At 41.9% G+C, this 20,783-nt stretch overlaps 1 protein-coding gene across 1 annotated transcript in view; it reads right to left on the bottom strand.

Annotated features, from left to right (window-relative positions):
• unc5db (unc-5 netrin receptor Db) overlaps positions 1 to 20,783 on the bottom strand; it is a 225,222-nt gene that overhangs the window by 125,789 nt on the left and 78,650 nt on the right. The window contains exon 2 of the mRNA XM_079269905.1: positions 5,451 to 5,666. Coding sequence (XP_079126031.1) covers positions 5,451 to 5,666 — 216 coding nt within the window. The remainder of the gene's footprint in view (positions 1 to 5,450; positions 5,667 to 20,783) is intronic.

Below are 20,783 nucleotides of genomic sequence, written 5' to 3'. Positions count from 1 at the left end.
TCCGTTCCAGGCCAGAGGAGCTGCTGCTGCCAGGAGCTGAGCGCTCCACCTCCCGCCGGAGCTCCAACTGCAGGGAGGACGACTCTTTAGAGCAGGGGTGTCAAACTCATTTCCACTCTGGGCCACATCAGCATCACGGTCGCCCTCAAAGGGCCGGTTGTAACTGTAAGACTGTATCTCCCTAACATATTGTTAAATAACTCTCTCTGCATTTGATTATTGTTTATTCAAGTGTAAAAAATATTGTACATGTGGTTATATAAATCAAAAATGATATTTAAACACATTTCTGTTATTATAACATAAATCATTTTAATTGAGGGTTACGAAACCCACATTACTCAATTAAATATCAAACTATTAAAGAAAATAACAAAGACAAATATCAAACACAATTTATTACATTAACTTTGTTCAAAGCTGTTTGTGTCACCTCTCTGCATCACTAATGTTCCTCCCTGTCATCGTCCTGTGCATGGCAGCTACATCCAAGAGCTGCTCACTGAGAGTCAGGTCTGATGAACATGGATAGATGATGTATCCGTGTTGTCTGTGCTTTCATCATCAGTTCATTAAAAACACAAGTACCTGCTCGTCTCTTAGCGAGCTGTGTTGTTAGATTGCTGCTAGTTCATGAACTCGGTCTGCGATGGTGTTTCTTCACAAACTGACATTTGTAAAAGTCTGTATCTGGTCGGAGCTCTGCTCACATACCTTCAGCATGCACTGGGCTGTAGCTGTGTAAATATATTCTGCTGTGATTGCAGTCTGCCTTTTAATTCTTGGACAATTTGATGTTTTTCTTGGAGGCTAAATTTAGCTCCGTGTTTGGTGTCAAAATGCCGACGTGAATTGTATCCTTCATCACCGACACGCCTCATAACACAGAAGACAGACACGTTTGTCTCCTTGAAGCACAAACATGTATTCGCTTTCCCATCTTTCATGACATTTTCTTGCCTCTGCATCAATTTTTCTCTTCGTGAACATTTTGGGATTATTTGTCGATCTTTTTCAATCGTTGGAAAACCTCTTTTCGGGCTGTTGCCTCTCCTGTCCACCTGTTGTGATAGTTTTAATGTCGGTACACAGACAAAATGCTGTCTCATAATTTCAACTTTCTATCTCATAATTTCGACCATGGGGATACTTTTATTTTCAAGTCAAACTTTTAATTATTTTTCCAAAAAAATAAAATAAATAAATTAAAATAAATGTTGCTGGCGGATTCGCGGACCACATAAAATGACGTGGCGGGCCGGATTCGGCCCGCGGGCCTTGAGTTTGACACATGTGCTTTAGAGGCATCAGTATTTCATTGAGACCGTTTCATAACCAGCTGAGAGTAAGTGGTGGTCAACATTAATACAACAACAATCTTTTCTCCCCAACGAAGGGCATCACGCCCACTTTGGAACCCCGATCCCTTCCGAGATGGTTTTCTCCCCCCAAATTGCTTCGCTTACAATGAGAATGTGAATGCAGCAGAACTCTTGAGTTGAATTGAGCAACTTGGGTGTCTCACTTCCTATGTATTCAACTTTAACATTATAAGAGGAAGAAGGTGGTTTTTTTATCGTCTGGCTTTAATTTTGGAATCAGACACTTGGCAATTTGTCAACACAGCAGCCGCATGTTGTAGCCTCGAGGCAAAGCAGGCTTTTGGTAGAGTTTCTCACTCTTATCTGTCAAATCCACTGATTAGCTTCCCTCCATGCTGGATGCCCGGTATTGATGTGGCATTTAAAGTGAGCTGACGAATACCACCATGCAAACTTCTCATTGCACTTTTCATCTGCACACAGAAGAGCAAACGACTCAGGTTCCAAATTTAATTTTGCCATTATCAAGCGTACGGCAATTTCACAGCACAGCAATCACACTATAATGAACTTCCAGAAGCAATTAAAGCCTCTTTCCTGTGGAGGGACCTTTATGAATACAAGAAAGAAGGCTTTCTCACAGCCTCTAATCATAGAGCATTCCAGCCGAGGTGTCACATTGGCTTTGTTGTTTGCCAGAAATCCCTTCAGGAGGCTTAAGTCAGGTCCTCTAATCAACACACTTCCACCTGACAAAAAATAATTGGACTTAATTGGTATGGCCCGCCACTGCTTCCCTCACACGTCAAATCACAACCTCGCCCTGGAATCTCTCTTATCACAATTTGCTGAACATGTATTGACTATAGACCATGTTGTAACTGTATTCAAGCAGCATTTTTTCCAGCTGGTCTCACCTGAGGGTCCATATATCTCTTCCGTGATTAGTCATGGTCCAAACATAGAATTTCTGAACTCCTACTCAATTTAATTGTTGAACATGAAAAGAGAAATAAGCAGAGCAAAACTGGGACTTGAACCCAATGAAAACTAAATATTAATTGTGTAACAAGGAAGTACAATTTAGACTTTAAAACCATGATTAAAAGCATAATAGAGTTTAGAACTGGACCAGGTTTTTTGAGGCTTCTAAATAACTTAATATTACATAACATTTAATATACTAATAAGAGGAACAACAGGCCAATAAAGCAGGTGCTCTGCTGAGAGGGTTCGAGAGCGGGAATCTAAATTCGAAGTAGGACTCTAGCAATACAGTAAAAAAATAATTAAAGGGGTACTCCAGTGAATTTGTTTTTCAAGGGTTCGTTGCAAGGCTAACGTTTCCACTAAGAACCCTATACATCCAAACAACACTTTCTTGGAAGAAAGAGTTCTTCAAGACTTGTTGAAAGAATGGGTGTTAAAAGATCTTCCTAGATCCCCCCCCAAAACTATGATTGTGAACCATGGTTGTTTTGGGTTGCGCTGCACCAGATCAACCTTCGTGGACATAGTGCCAGAGGTCCCTGACTACTCTTTTAATTTAAAATCAATGTTGGGGTGGACGAAGATATATGGGCAATGTGGTCAATTGTTATAAACATTTAAAACTCAGAAATTATAGTTCAAGACTGCTTTGTGGATCTTTGGCAGGATTCATCATTATTTTACTGTTTAATATAACTGAACATTGTTAGAATTAATATCCACTGGACCACTGAAATAGTAAAGGCGGTAGTAGAACTAGTTCCATGATATCCCCGCTCTAAAAAATCTTAAATTATCAGTGTTGTAAGTTGCGCTTGACCACATCAGCCCAGCCCTGTAATGAGCTCTTCAAAGTCCAAGGCAGCTGGATATGAGTCCAATAGTTGTACATATTAAAGCAATACCAGAATAAGGATGCAAAAGGTTCTATGGGAAAGGCAAACTAACTGTGACACCCTGGTTGAGTTCTAGACTATATCAAAGGGTTCTTCGTATATGGTTCTAGTTAGCACCTTTATTTATATGAGTGTAAGACTAAACAAACTGCCCTTGATGTGTATAATTGTTGGAATGCCCTTTTAATACCAAGTAAGTTAATACAAAAGCTTAGACAACAAGTTTTCAGGAACTTTAAAAAAGACTGACAAATAACCTTTTGGACCAATGTGGACTTTCCAAACCAGCACCAATATTTTGCAGTTAAATGTGTCAGTATCCACTTTTCTATTATCATGCCAAACTAAAAGGTATTCAGTGTTCCCTCTCAGAGTTTAATGAGAACCTCCACCCACACTCATGAAATGCTTTAAGGTAAGCTCTTTAAGGCAGCGTGACCCATAACACCTATTCACTGGAAATGAACCCCAAAGGTAGCCTGAAATGAAATATTAATTAGAAGAATATGTGCAATACACTGGCAGTTTTACTGCCATTTTTTTAGCTGTAGTCTGGGAGGAACTCACAGTATGTGATTATAAGAGAAAAGCATTCGAAAATCAGTACTATACATTTTTGTGAGTGACGACTTGTGTGAAACAAACTGAATTTTGCTGATGTGGCACAGTATCCCCCTCCGTCTAGCAATGCAAGGAGCTTAAAATAAGCACATACTGCACATATTGCTTGCCCCAGCTATGATTACTGAAGCTACTTTGCCTTTGCTGGCTTTCAGGCTCAAACCATCCGAGCTATTTAAGGTCAGTATATGTAGCTGTGGTCAGGACCTGAAATCATCTACTTGCAGAGTGAAATGCTACATTAATGCATGATGAAATTAAATTATCTTTCCCTGTGTTTTCAGTGAGGGGACTGAATCTTTGTTTCAAATCCACAACAAAAGCCCGTCGCCTTCATGCACTTTCCAAGGACACTAAATGGCATATCTTTTCTGGCAATGTGTATTGCATTGTGCTGCTGAATTTAAACCCCAACTTCTCAAGTTGTTGGTGAAAGTAGAGAAAACAATGCCTGTGCTCTAATAGTAACTTATCACTAGAGAAGGAATGAAAAACTGTTTCTTCAGTGGATTCAAGTGAGGAATTTAAATACAGACAATACTGCAGTTACTTTTCCATAAAAAAATGAATTAATTATAAATAAAATGATCAAATTAATTTAAAACAGGGTTTTTCACTCGTTCTGAAACCCATAAGAACGCCGTGCCCTCTTATTATTCAGTCCAACCAACTTTAGACATTTCGTCTTCTGGCAACACATTCCCACTCCCAACTCGTCAAATACCGCCTCTTGGTCAGTGTCACTCAGCTTCAAACTATTCGGTCGACATACCCCTCTAGCGTCAGTTTTGGACGTGTCAGGGATGGCGTGTCACTTAATTCTCGTTAGATGCTTCGTGTTTACTTACACAGCAAAACTAAGTAGTGAGGTCGAGGCAACAAAAGTACTTGGTTAGGTTAGGTTTAGGAAAAGATAGTGGTTTGAGTTAAAATAAGTATGTTTGTTACCTAAAACAACTGTGCTTGTTACTTAACTGGCGTTTGTTACAAAATAAAACCTTGACTTGGTTTCACAAAGGACAATAACAGCGGTCTACTTGGTGAAAGTCCTATGTTAGTTTAACCCATGCCGACTTCCTTGTTCTTTTAACCACGTCAGTTGCTCTGACCCACTAATACTGATGTGGATGGGTTTACTCCCGCAGCCCGGTACGTAATGCGTTGGGAGTGAGACCGGGTTACGTCTGAAGGGCATAATCTCACACACTTTTTTTATTGTTCAGATAGGGATCTGCTTGAAAAGCAAGGTGGTTGTTTTGTTCAATAGATAAAATAAGAATAAGAGTTTGTTTCATACTAATTTTGTAACTTTTTGTAAGTACAAACACTAGTCTTCTTAAAATTCTTAAAATCTTTGGAGAGGAAAGAAACACATTGCCAGCAAAACAGAATGGTTTGATCCTGGTGGTCATCTTCACATTTCTGACCTGCAGCGGCAGCGAAGGAAAATGCATAGAATGCATCAGTTTCCGAGTATTGTTTCTGTACTTTGTGGACATTTTTTATTTTAAATAGCTCTGACCCCTCTATTAAGAATCATACCAAATTATCAGATGCCTGCACACACTTTTCTTCATATTAGATGTTAGCATTGGCTGGAAGAAGGCCGGCTTTATCTTACCAGTGTTGAGGTCCTTATACTCCTGGGAAAAGTGCTCATTCTGGTGCACCCATTCCCCGTTGCACTTGAAAAAGATCTGTAAGGCGGGCGCGGCTCGACACCGCAGCTTAATGGGGTTGCTCTTGACGATGTAGGCGTCCTCCGGCTCCTGGATGAAGTGTGGCAAGGTGCCCTGCACCGAGGGTAGGGCGTCAGGCTGAGCATCCCCCGTGGCACCTGCAAACCAACACCTTGGTTACTCCATCATCCCACATCTCTTTTAGAAGAACAATATTGAAGTGAACAACAGCAAACCAAATGAATTTCAGTTAGATACACAATTTAGCAGAGAAAAACACTTTCAACTCCATTTTGTCTTACAAACAACAGTAAAACAGCAACGGCTTGCCATTTTAGAATGATCGCTCAGTGGAAAATGGTTGATTTCAAAAGCTGACATATTATAGAAAGGAACAGTATACAGAGAATACAATTCGTCCCCCACTGTAGCAAAACTGTTCTCCTCAGAGCAATTTAGAGATGAATGAAATCAGAGCGGACCAAGTGGAGAGGAATTAGGAGGGACTGATTTTATTCCACACATAAACAGCCTTTGTGCTGCCGCCAACGTGCCACAGTGCCACCGTGTCTTTAACAAGAATTCACAGCAGGTCATGCCCCTCTCTTTTCATTTTGTCGAGGCCAGTTCACGACTATTGTTCGTCGTGGCAGCTCATAGATCTGAGCGCAGTTTTGAAAAAACTCTCTCAGATTGTGAGAGCTTGATTTACAAGGGAATTTTATTTTCTAGTTTGAAGGTAGGTCTGGACCTCACGTGTGCTTGCTTCCTCACAGACAGCTCTGCGGGCTGGGTAAATAAGTAACAGGATGTTTGTGCTCCTGCCATCCCCGGGATCCTTTCTTAGAATTACACCTCGGTCCCATCAATGCAGCCCCAGCTAAGCTATTCAGTGCCGTAAAAATCCCATGAAAGCTATTATGCCCGGCCATCAAATCCAATCCTGTCCCCTGAAATCGAATCAGCCCTCTCACCACCTCTCTCAATCAATGTTGTCCTTGTTAAATGGGCAAATGAATGGATGCAGGTGTAAAGAGAGGACACACATAAAACAAGCAGGCGGGGAGGTGAATGAATGGAAATACTATGCTGACATTACCGACTGCAGGACATGTATATGTCTTTATCATATCGCTACAACACACACACATCCTTAAGCTATCCAATACAGCATCACAGCCTGTTTTCTTTGGGTTTAATACATCCTAGAAAAAGGAAAAAAAGCAAGGCACTAACAGGGTGGCTGCAGATGCATTCTCATAAAACACTCCATTAGGTAGCATCGTAAGTTACATTACATGTTTAAACATGCAGTGAGATTTGCTTTGTGCTGTAAAAGCAGGTAGTGACATTGAATTATAGGCCAAAACTGGTTATGTAACCGAATGCCAGAGGTGGAAGTGACTAATTACATTTACTCTGGTTAACAAAGTTGTATTGTTGAGTATTTTTAAAAATCAGTAATTTATACTTGTATTTCCATCGCACAAATGTTTTTCAGACTTAGTTTAGACTTCACGTTAGAATTGTTTGAGGGTGGGTTTGAGAAACAAATTATTGTTTCTTCCATTTTAGATACTTGGTTAAAACGTGTTAATGCAACCAGCTAAACTTCTAAATAGACTTATGGGGAGTATAAATGACAATATAACAACTGGTGTTGTGCTGTTTTGCTGATGAACTATGAAGATTGAGTGGAACACCATGCTTAAACAGAAACAGTCATACAAGATAAAAGAACGTGCATTATTAGGCTCCAGATCAGAGTCAAATTCCATATTTATAGGCAAAGATAAAATGCCTGAAAACGTAACATGACCATGTTGTGACCAGAATTGTTTTGTGTATGGTTATTTTATGGTTGTATTGTCATTCATAATGCTTGAAAGAAGAATCACAACACTATCTACTATATCACAACTACTATTTTACAAGGATTTATAAGGCCAAGTACCATAACACTTCATCATTTCCAGATCAGTGTATTATCATTTGAATAGTTGTAATACATTATAATCATTTATAATGCAGTATAAAAAAGATTATAATGTATTACTTTGATACTTTACCATTGTAAAATGCTTTATAATGTGTTCTGATTATTGTTATAAAGCATTATGAATAGATATTAGTGCTGATAACAATAACTATATTGTGCTATAAGCAGATTATAATGCAGTATTTACTAAACTGTATTATTATCTTTGCAGTAAAAGCAGGTACATGATATGGAATTGTGTGTGACAAGTGAGAAAATCGGAAAAAACCCAAACATGCAGAATATGACGAATGAGAAACATGACGGGACGCAATCGGTGAACAACAGGTCGAAAACGGCGGATGAGAGGGACACAACTGGGTGGGTTAGCACATGAAATCGATTCATTATTTCTATCTGCAGAGGAACTTGGGCCAGCATGTGATGAAAAAGTGACTCCTGTCAGGTTTTTCATTTCTTTCAAACCCTGCTTCCCTGTTGTCTTTAATATATTTACAACCAATTACATATTCATGCCATACATTACATTAAAAAAAAAAAACTTCTGGTTGACTTCTGGTTTCGGTTAATGGTTAATGGTTTGTTTGACCTCAAACTCCACTCATACTTCCTCCCTATGCAGGTTTTTGCTTTGAATATAAATGTAATTGTGAAAGGCCTAGGACAGCAACCGTAATCCGTGAGAAAATGTGTTTGACAATGTAGTTTGATGCTCCTTTATTTTAGAAAAAAATAAATCTCTTTGTCTTTAGTCTGTTATGACTGATAATTTCAGGAGCATGAATGCCAGTGCTGACTACTGATCAAGAAAACAGCTTGTATTACGTTCACAAACTTGTATGGAAGCCTGCAAATAAAACTGGAATTGTTCAACCACAAAGAAACCGCTTCAACATAATTTAAAGCACGAACATATTTAATGGTTGGGGCATGTAATTCTCCTCGATCCAACACCTTCCTCGCCACTGAACATCTTTACTCTAATCAACTAATTGCTGCTCTGATGAATGAAAATAACCCAACGCTGCCGAGCCCAGACGAGCCTCTCCTTTTACTCTATTTTTTTCACATTGCAAAACAACTAATGATGTGCCATGTCCTTTTCTCTGAATGTTTAAACATTCAGCACATTGAAAGGTAGCAGATAATTGGAACAAGGTGACAATCCACGCTCCATAAACCTGGAGCTGTAGCGGTGGCTGCTCCGCTCTTGATGGATGCTCATAAATATCAGTCTTAATGAAGGAAATGAGCCAATAAGTCACTTATTTCCTCATTACGCTGGTTAATTTTAACACTGCCTCTAAAATGCTCCCCCACCCTATCTGCTGCCAGTCACAGGTTTCCACCTGACTTAACATGTGGCTCAGTGCACTGGACCTGCAGCTGATAAAGGCCCTGGGTATCACTCCGCATACAGGGACACGGACGACATGGCGGCGCTACTGTCGGCTAAGACTGGCTGACAATGCCTGGGAGTCAGGGGACCATGTTGAACAAAAACAGATTCAAATCAACAATCTCTTAGAGACATGCCAGAGCAATGAGCACTACATGGCCTGTTTGGATATGCAAGGAAGGACTGAGACAGTCTAGACTTTAATGACAGGGTATACAGTCATGCAGCTTTGGACTTTTGAAATATTGACTGCAAAACCATTCCTTGGGAATCAAGCTCTGCTGGTGGACCCAAGAGGCTGCATTGTTTGTTACAACACACAACACAAAGGTGTTGGACCACAAGCAGCATAATGACAAGTTTGTGAAGGTGGTTCTGAGGTCACGGGGTTCTTGGTAGCATGAATATGCTGGGCCAATCTCTATGCAAACCTGCCTTTTAAAGTGCAGATGACGAGACTTCACAGAACCAGAGTCTTGTAATAGCTGTACTGCTTTCAACACAAAACAGTTTTCTGTCCCAGACTGCTCTCATGTTGATCATAGACTGCAAATAATATGGACGTAGTCTCCGTGATGTCTCCCATAGGTTTCAGTGGAGCCTTTGTGAAGCTCGAAGTGGGTGGCTCTGGAAGTCGCCATCTTGGCGACACAGCGTAACTCTTGGCTAATCCAAAAATGGACAAAGAGGTAGATCGTCTATGGAGCTGAGGCGGCAAAGGTGGCGCAGCAGATGCGATAGCTTGCTACCTGAAACGGCACCCACCTGTCTCTCAAAGTGCCCATGCCCTCAATTATGCCCAACTTTTGGAGAATTAAGACTCGCTTTTGGAGTCAGCCTCACGTGCTACTGCAGTTGTTGGCACTTCTGCGTCGGCTTCATTCCTCTGCACGATCTCGTACTGATAACAAGACTAGAGAGAGATTTGACTGGTGTGGGTAAACACCATAGATCACGATGTTTGTGTGTGCACTACCCACGGTGCCGATTTTGGGAACAAACTCACTTTTATTAGCGCATGCTGCCATCTTGATGTATTACTTGTGTCTGAAGTTTACTATGAAACACCGGAGCTCAGGGAGAATTCCCGGTGGGCAACGGATTGGCCAGGATTGCCCGCCCAGCAGTATACAAAGTACAAAATGAAATGTGTAAATCAAAGCGAAAACGACACGAGGCAGAACTGTAGACCGTCAGCCCCCCTGCCTGCTAAAACTTGATAGTTTGACCTCTGCCTGTCATCATACGTGACTGGTCGCATGCGCGTACGCACCATCACAATGTTCATTCAGTGTGCTGAGTGGGCGTGAGCAAGCAGACAGGAGAAGAAAGAGATGAGGTGGAGCAGAGAGTGTATTCAAATAATGGATGTATGAAGAGAACTGCATACAGCGCTGGAGGCGGTTGAAAGGAGAAAAGCCCTGCAGGAAAGTGCAGCTTTTACAAAATTACAGATACGTTCATGAACAAGGGACATGGTTAGGAGCACGTCAATCTATCACAGCTACCTTTCCTGGGTTGATTCAATGTTTTTAAAAATGATAAATTGCACTACACTTAATCAAGCCCTGTAGGAAAGCAGGAGATGTGTGTGCATGGAAATGATGTTGAAACTAAAGAGCTGAAGACTTAGCTCTAGTTACCCACGGCCACCAGACGACCCATCACCCATTAACGCAAGACCCATCCCAAGACCCATCAATGCAAGTCCAGTCAAGCAGGGTATCCATGTCGTCGTGGAGATGCAAATCACCATGTAGGACTGAAGGGCAAACTGAGTCAGGCCATGTGTATGTAAAAGTGGCTCTAGTCTAGTGGAAACTTCGACTCAAGGGAATTATTGATCAGAAAATGAAACTAGGTCATACAGATAATTAGAAATCCTCTGAGGATCATACTGAATTTCTTCGTAATCTGACCAGAAATTGTGGAGATATCTTACTCTGGACCAAAGTTTTGGCCATTTGGCCCGACTGAAGTCTGTCATACTGTATTACCAGGTTTCTTTTTTTTAAACAAGAAACAAGATGATGTAATATGAAATGTGTTAGCGTTTAACGACTACACAGAAAGCTGCTACCATTTTATTTCTCCAAAACCAGAAAGGGACTTGGCAACAGCACAACTGAATGTGATTCTGAAACCGTTCCCATTAAAAGGTGAATGATGTCAGACAGGGTTCTTCGATGATGTGTCTCAAAAACCACAACCCATTCTTGCCACTCGATTTGACAGCTTGCCTCATCCTCAATCCTTTGCAAACTCTTCTGAAATGGACACTGGAAGAGAAGGGTTCCTGAAAGATCATGCTGACAGCACTATAAGCTTTTCCTCACCGGGCCTCCTGACTGAGATGGACATTATTATTGCACACAGCCGCTCCACAGCCAAAGTCCATTAAAACCAAACATTCTGATGTGGAGCCCTCCTTATTTGAAAGGCAGAGAGTCGGGAGGTGTCAGACTAATCCTTGACACTGAAGGAGAAAGATTGGCCGAACAAAAAATGCAGGACAAGGCTCTGCACGCGGCAGGACTGAGAGACCGCTGGGTGAACTCCAGCATAGAGGTGCTGGAGACACTGAAAGGACGGGACTCAAAAACACACACTCCCATCTGGGATACACTTGCAAAACGATATTGGTCACCATCAGCGACTCCCACTGATTGCTGACATACAATTTGACATTTACCTATCAGATGCATTGTCATCAAAGTTGTTGTGGGACCATGGACGGCACTGTTTGTTGTGTAAAGAGGGAGTGTACGTGCAGTTCTGTCCATAGCACTGAAACAGAGCGGAAGGGATCAATAACCAGAACACGGTTTCTTAGTTTGGTTTCTTAACCTGCTTGCTGTTTCTAGCCCGACACACAGCTGTATCTAGCCCCACAAACAGCTGTTTCTAGTCCGACACACAGTTGTATCTAGCCCCACAAACAGCTGTTTCTAGTCCAACACAGCTGTATCTAGCCCCACAAACAGCTGTTTCTAGTCCAACACACAGCTGTATCTAGCCCCTCAAACAGTTGTTTCTAGTCCGACACAGTTGTATCTAGCCCCACAAACAGTTGTTTCGAGTCCAACACACAGCTGTATCTAGCCCCACAAACATCTGTTTCTAGTCCGACACACAGTTGTATCTAGCCCCACAAACAGCTGTTTCGAGTCCAACACAGCTGTATCTAGCCCCACAAACAGCTGTTTCTAGTCCGACACACAGCTGTATCTAGCCCCACAAACAGCTGTTTCTAGTCCGACACACAGCTGTATCTAGCCCCACAAACAGCTGTTTCTAGTCCAACACAGCTGTATCTAGCCCCACAAACAGTTGTTTCGAGTCCAACACACAGCTGTATCTAGCCCCACAAACAGCTGTTTCTAGTCCGACACACAGTTGTATCTAGCCCCACAAACAGTTGTTTCTAGTCCAACACAGCTGTATCTAGCCCCACAAACAGTTGTTTCTAGTCCAACACAGCTGTATCTAGCCCCACAAACAGTTGTTTCTAGTCCAACACACAGCTGTAACTAGCCCCACAAACAGTTGTTTCTAGTCCAACACACAGCTGTATCTAGCCCCACAAACAGCTGTTTCTAGTCCGACACACAGTTGTATCTAGCCCCACAAACAGTTGTTTCTAGTCCAACACAGCTGTATCTAGCCCCACAAACAGTTGTTTCTAGTCCAACACACAGCTGTATCTAGCCCCACAAACAGTTGTTTCTAGTCCAACACACAGCTGTATCTAGCCCCACAAACAGCTGTTTCTAGTCCAACACACAGCTGTATCTAGCCCCACAAACAGTTGTTTCTAGTCCAACACACAGCTGTATCTAGCCCCACAAACAGTTGTTTCTAGTCCAACACACAGCTGTATCTAGCCCCACAAACAGCTGTTTCTAGTCCAACACACAGCTGTATCTAGCCCCACAAACAGCTGTTTCTAGTCCAACACACAGCTGTATCTAGCCCGTCAAACAGTTGTTTATAGTCCGATACACAGTTGTATCTCGGCCCACAAACAGTTGTTTCTATAGCGCCCCCACCCCTTGCTAAATTGACAGAGAATTGTTCATGAATTTAAAATATTTTTAGCACTCTGATAGTAAGTTCATATGTGAGTGCTTTGATTAATACATGTGTTCTTTGATTTTGAGACATTAGCCTTATGTTATTTAGCCTTTCTGAGGCAATTACATGGTTAAATATGTTTGATTGAATGTCATCCTAGTGTCATTGATAAAGCTAGGCCAATCCCTAAATAGTGAGGATCATCAAAGCGAATACAGGTAGCCATACACAGGATGTACAGTGTCACACTTTTGCACAAAGACATCATGGCCGAGCAGCTGCTTCAGCTAAGTAATTGAGAAGAAAATAACTCTAAGAGTCTCATTTGCTGGTTGTTGTGTCAAACACAGGCGTGAAAGAGCAGCTGGCCACATTGTTTTCACATACACGTTTTGAAGCATGACATTGTCAAGCAATATTCCTACTCCACCACCCAGCCTGTACGCTTCTCAGTAAAGCCTCTTACGTGGCCTGTAATCAATTTTAAAAGGTTGAATGGTATGAAAAGCAATTACACGGCACATGTGTCCACTGTCAGGCAGCTGGCGAGATTGCAGTTTGAGAGGTGGGCTCCCCAGTGATTACAGAGCATAGATCTGGAGCTGTGTCAGTTATAGGTTGTTTCTGTTAGATCCTACCGTTACACCAGAGGCCTGAGCAGCCTTACGGGCCCGATTGACTGAGACAGCCTCTGACAGTTATTGACAAGCTGCTACACGTCCCACAAAGGGCGAGAGAGAGAGACAGAGAGAGAGAGAGAGAGAGAAATCCCCATGTTGGGGCTGCTCACATATCCTGTTCCTTCTTACTCTCGAAGTGGGATGCTTTCCTTCATGTCATTTGAAAGTGTTCCTTATAGACTGATCGACAGGTAGATATTGGCTGTTTATTAAATATCAAATGTCTGCCACTCAAGATGTCGTCCGCTGAGACTCTTCTTCAATGACCCGACATAAGAACAATAAAAATTTTGGACATTTTACACTATTCGTCGGTTTACAGCATCTTTTTCAAACGATTAAATGTGTCTTTTGCTGCTCAATACAACCTTCTGCTGACTGATAGCAGACACTACGTCTTTGGCCAAGTACGTTTAGGAAAGCCTCTTTCCTCAGAAAAACTCCTGCGCTGCTCAGAAAGTGATAGGTTTAATATTTAACGCAGTTTATTTGCAATAAATACATGTCAGAATCCAAAAGCTTCTGCCTTTAAAACTGCCTTTATTAAGATAGTCTGTTGAAAATCCTGCTCTAAGAGCAAAGCTGTCGAAACAATGACTTCATATTACAGAATCCAAGGTCAGATAAATGCTAGCAAAAAATACGCGGAAGAAATCTGTCAAACTAAATGGGATCTAAATCAATTCATGTTCATGATTGTTTATTTCACGGTTTGCAAAACGTAGACATGAAATGATGAGTTGATTGTACGTAAGTACGTATGTCTTCGCGAGTTTTTCAGTTTTATTATTTTTAAACTTGTAGGCCTAACCGACGAATTTGACTGACTGACCTGAGACGGATACACTCAAAAAGGTTTGGAGTGCTAGAATACACACATCCATCCATCCATTATGTGCAACCACTTCCCATTCACTCTCACTACGTGGGAATTTAGAGTCATCAATTAACCTGCATGTCTTTGGACTTTGGGAGATCCCAAATCAAACGTGCAAACTCCCCACAGAGGGACCGGCCGTCAGGTTCATGGCGAACCGCTAACCACTCGACCACCACGCTGCCCCTAGAGAACACACACAGTCACTGTCAAAGACACATTGGCTTTGCTTTCAAAACATTAAAACAGATACGCTGCTGTTGTTTTTCCGACCTTTTTTTTGTAGTGTAACTATAAATACATTTGCAATTTCCCTGAAAGCTAGTGGGGTGTAGCATTAACCATGCCTTTACTGGTCTACCATCACTTGCTGGAAATGTCAACACTGAACCAGCCACACTGTTAGCATAATCAGAAATGGACAAACACGATTAGCGTTCATACAACACAATTAGTAGAGTAATAGTGGGGCCTGGACATGCAGACAAACAGCTTGAGACACATTTGAACCTGTGGTCTATGGTACATAGTCACAGACACTCCACACATTCAACCCATCAACACTGTGAGGTCCGACTGACCTCAGCATATTTTCCGTGTCGACACACAGGCAGATGAAAACGTGTGAATCCTTGAAAGATCACAGACTGTAGCATGTGCTTCATGTTTCCACGAGACAAGGAGAGAAATCTCCCCGTCATCATGTTGCTCTGTGCAGCTGGTGAAGATGACGCCGGCATCAGCGGCTCAGTTAGGCGTTGATTAACATATTAGAACAAAAGACATTTCTGCACCTGAAAGGCAGAATTCATTCCAACCCCATAACGATGTACAATATGGAATACAGTGTTCAAAATTAAATACATTAGAAAATAAATGTGGGAAAGATGTAAATCTATCAACAATTTGTGAAATATATAAAATAAATGATCAAAACTCAACTTATTATTATGATCTTTTTTTCATCTTTAATTTCCCAAATACTGTATTTAATTTGGTGTCATTATTTCAGATTCTAAAGTCTGTTATTACTACATACATGATGCAGTCATCTAGAATTTCCGCCTGGTTCGTGATGGCCCAGGCACATCTTGGCTGAAATAAGATCTCCCTCGATGATGTCGTAACTAGGGCTAGGCACTCGACCCAAACAACCCAGTACCAAGTAGTATTGGTAAATGGACTTTGATTTGTACAGCGCCTCTCTCGAGTCATTCACACGCATTCATACGCTGACACCATGCAAGGTGGCGCCTGCCCACCAGGACTAAACTAATTCACAATCACACCCATTCATACAGCGATGGCACAGCCAACTTGGGGTTCAGTGTCTTGGACACGGACACAGCGACATGGACTGGAGGAGGCGGGGATCGAACCACCGATCTTTCGAACCTACTGTTTGGATTTGGTCCGGTTAGAGCTGGGATTCTCAAGGACGGGGCTGTGAGACTGTATTTGTCTCTTCTCCATTGGCATTGTCCACACTTAATGGGCCACAAGCGCACCATAGGTCTCCCTGCCTCCTTTGAGCGTAAAGGCCATCGTAACATACACAGACAACACAGACCCGAGGGCAGCTCTGGCTGCTGGTTACTGTCCTGTCAACATCCAGTCGCTGCTTTACGTCACCGAGAGGGCGCGGTCCGCAGAGGGTGTTAAAACATACAGATAAAAAACGGCAAAGCTAAAATGTTTAGAGGTCATAAATGTGTCATAGAAAGCCAGTCGACAGAGAAGGACAAGACATCAAGAACATCTCCATTCCATTTCCGAACATTATCAAAGTTCCAGCAACTACTGTAAGTCTGTGAAACATACTGTGCAGACCATGGTCTAAACAAAGAAACATCATTCTTCTGTGTACTCTGGGCCGTCACACATTGGTTTATGTGTTCTTGTGAAGGAAGCACGATCTCATGGTGACAACCTGCAATTGAATGAAACGGGCTTCGGTTGGGAGGGGACATTCTGAGTGACTGTAACTGTAATGCCATTTCTTCCATTACATTTCCTTTCATGTCAAGTTTTATTTCATAATGTCACAAAGATGATAACCCTAACCCTAACTAAAATGTGTCATTATGACAAAGTAGGTCCATTAAGAAATAAAAAGGGCCATTATGACATAAAAAGTGCCATCATGACAGGGCATTATGAAGCGGTATATTTAATTCATATATTTTACACAATTAATTACTTTCATTGTTTGATTGAGAATTATTTATTTATTTATCATTGATACGATTATATGGGGGTTCCATAGAGAAACCTTACTTGCCAACAGGTTGCTGTCACTTATTGAAGGAAATGACATCATCAAAAGGTGATCCCAGCTGTAGATACCATCCAGTCGATCATGTTACTTCATTTCCCCGGGTGCTTGCCTCCCCAAAGAGAAGAAAAAGTTCCTCTATTAGCATTCCAGTTCACTGAGAAATGGCTTGTTAGCATTGTTAGCGGTCCTAATGGATGCTGTTGGTTCTACCAGTAAGCCGCAGGCTCTTCAGTGTCACATTTCGGTCTCATGTATAAACATGAGGTATCTGCTGCTCTAATCCTCACAATACTGCTGAATCAATCCGCCCTTTATTAGACTTCAAGCCACTGCAGAAATGTTGTTGTCGGAAATACTGATGACACTGATTTACATATTATTACAAAATCTATCCCTGCCATGGATTGTCTTAGGGTGTTATGTATCACAGGCTCACCTGATTAAAAATGAATCCCAAGGCATGAAGCTGGAATAGACAGGGAATAGATACATGTATTGTTAGGTTGCTTGACTCTGAGATACCGTCACAAGCCTTGTGCTTTAAAGAACACGTCTGTTATGTAATTTTACAAAGCAAATTCAATTAACTTTATGATCGAATGTCCCTGGTTTGATGATCCGAGGTGTTTGAAGAGCGTTTGGTAGCTACATTTATTTGCTTCAAGTAATTTCTCTGTGAAATTAGAATCAAAGAATTCAAATATGTTTCAGATGGGGTAGCTTTTAGGACAGCTGGAAAAACAAAGTATTAGGGCAGAGGCATGTTCATGTGGTTTTGGCTCTTTAATGCAGCACACTGGAATTGAAAAGAAACAGTGACTGTGATGTTAAAGTGCTGACACTCCTTTAATTTAAGTGTTGTTGCAGCCACACGAGATGAACAGTGTGGTAGCTCACTGAAGTTCTTTTGATAAAGTGCCCCCCCACCCCCCTTCACCCCAAACAGTGAAGCGTAAACTAAATTCTGTCCATTAATTGGCTAAAAAATAAGCCTAATAAAGTAATTCACAGTTCACCCACTGCAGATCGGACACATTAAACTCAAAAGCTTAAAAGCCTGAATTTGTTTCATTTTAAAAATCAATGTCCAAATTATTTTAGAACAAGTTGGTTCATGAGATTAATTAAGCTTAATGCTGTTCATCGTCAGCGCGTTCGGTCCATATAGCGTCCTTTCAAGCATGTGTGATCTGTCCGTTTAGAGTGAAAGAACACATAGACATGCATCAAATATCACAGAGACAGTACCTCACTAAACTGAGACAGCTGAACCTCGTTTGAAAATGCGAAAAGGTCTGCCGCACCTTTGGGATGGAACATGTCTGGCCGACTGAATGGCTTTGATCACTCTTTCAGCGATGGCAAATGCCTTAAGTGTTACCTGCGCACATTGAAATTGAAAAGCCAAAAACTAATTACCAACTGTGGCTGCCTGACAAAGCTCCAATTCCAACTCATTTTCCCTGTCAACCCGAGAGAGAGGGGCCGGATGCTAGAGCTTGTAAAACTCAAGACTAACTCTGCATAACTCCTCCCCCCGCCTTAAACCATAACTGTCCAGCTGTCTCCTGATGTGAGAAAAGTGCACAGCGACTCAGCAGCCGCGAGGTAAATTGAATCTCAAAAAGACGAGAGCCATACGGTTGGGGCTGATTTATTTACAAGCTGGCTGATGAGGGCCACAGAGGGCCCACACTGGGATTCAGGGGAAATGGCCTCTAAACCCGAGCTGAGGCGGCTCTGATAAATCTTATTTAACACTCTGCTTTATACTGCGGAGAAAAACTCAAGGTGCTTCCACCACGGTCAGACAACCACAGAGCACTGATAGTTTCTATGCATTAATGCTCTGGCTCTGCTGAATTTGTATTTCTAGTTTTAACTGGGGCACAATAGTAATTTGAGTATGCTGTTTTGTAGTCTTTCGTTTTTCAGGGTCGTTAGGCTTGAGCTTACGTAAGCGTTCCCAGGGTGGAGAGTGGACAGCCCCGATCTCCAAATCACATTTCATGTGGTCTAAGACTTGCATTCCTTTGGAATGTCAAAGAAACCCCTGCAGTCTCGTGTGCACATTCGTGTGTGTGCACACACGAATCATACCCATGACCCAGACTGGTCTCACTTGCAGGGCGTCAAATACCAAACCTTGGCCAATGCCCTCTACACAAGTCGCGACTGCGGCTCAGTGGTAGAGCAGGGTTACCCATCAATCAGAGGATTGGCGATTCGATCCCCTGCTCTACTAATCCATGTTGATGTGTCCTTGAGCAAAACAGGCTTTTGCTCCCGTAGGCTTTACCTGCGGTGTGTAAATAGGTATGAACGTTGGATGTTCTTGATGGGCAAGTGGCACCTTCGATTGTAGCCCCTGCTATCAGTGTATGAATGGGTGTGCATGGGTTAATGACATTTAGTGTTAAAGCGCTTTTAGTGGTCGGAAGACAAGAAAAGCACTGTACAACTACAAGTCTGTCTATTTATCATTCTACGCTCCAGGCTCTCAAATAACTCCAAAGTAAACCCATCCGTGTCATAGACGCTCAGAGCAACGGGCGTAGTACTAATAGGGAGAAAATCTGTTCAGGGTGGGAGCGACGGGTGGTTGAGGGGTCAAACAAACAGGTCTTACATCCCTGATGCTACATCACTGAGTCACATAACATCACGTCTGTATTTGCGTAACAGACTTACTTATTTTAACCAAAAGCATGATTTGTTTCTAACCCTAACCAACAATGGTAACCACGTTTTACTACGTTAACCCCAACCGTTTCACAACGTAAACCAAAAGGCCGCACAATATGATACATAGGGATGAGATCACATTCACAGACCTGTTGGAAACCACGACAGTGCTTGTTCAATTTCGGGGGCAGATTGGGATTACAGGTTTTACAGACATTCATGGTCTCCAGAGGATTAGTCCTACAGATTCTGGTGAGACCGACTTTAATTCTAGCACCGCTAGCAGGTCCAACTTTGTACTTATCCTGTGAAATATCTAAACATCTACGAGAGGAATGGGCACAACATTTTTGTACAGATATTCATGGTTCCCAGAGGCTGAATCCTACTCACTTTGTTCATCTTCTGACTTTTCCTTTAATGCCGCCATTAGGTCAACATCTGTGGTTTTGATTGAAATGTCTAAAACACTTTTTGATGGATTGCCATAGCATTTGGTACAAACATTCATGTTCCCGTCTGGATGAAAACATTGCATTGATGAACCTATAGCTTTAAATCTAGAGCCATCACCAGGTCAAACATTTTGCTCAAAGCACTACTGTGCCTAAATATAGCCTCACAGCGACAGTAGAATGTCTATGGACTCTTAGTCTTGTGTAATGAGGGAATATCAAAACACATTGAGCATGAGAAAATCTCAACACACATCTGACTCAGTTGAGTTCATTTCACAGTAATATCTGTATTAAGTTTGCTACCATTAGTTAACATTAGCCATCATAAGTTACTGGTCATGACAGACCAGGTGGATCTAAAAAGTAAAGCCAAAGCAGAAGTGCCTTAAACCTGAAGGATTTCGAAGACCCAGCTCCTCCGGTTGCAAAAAGGGGTCCGATTGTAAATAGTAAATGGAAAACGGAATTGCATTGTCAATATTCACCCATTCACACACTCATACACTGATGGCAGAAGCTGCCATGCAAGGAGCCGCCTGCCCATCAGAATCAAACCACTAACACACCAACGGCACAGCCTTCGGATCAATTTGGGGTTCAGTGTCTTCGTAGCCCAATGACACTTCAGTACTGGAGGATCCGATCTTCCAATTAGAGGACGACCTGCTCTACCTCGGAGCCACGGCCATGAGAAATGAGAGAAAATTACCCTACTTCTCTCTTGATTTATCACCTCAATATTGTAAACATGAGTTTATGAACTCAATCTATAGTTTCAAGTATTGTTCAATACAGCATGATGTTTTTAGTAAATGATGGTCCATT

The sequence above is a fragment of the Melanostigma gelatinosum genome, assembly GCF_949748355.1.
Source record: "Melanostigma gelatinosum genome assembly, chromosome: 6".
Lineage (NCBI taxonomy): Eukaryota > Metazoa > Chordata > Actinopteri > Perciformes > Zoarcidae > Melanostigma > Melanostigma gelatinosum.
This window is presented reverse-complemented; position numbering and strand designations above follow the sequence as displayed.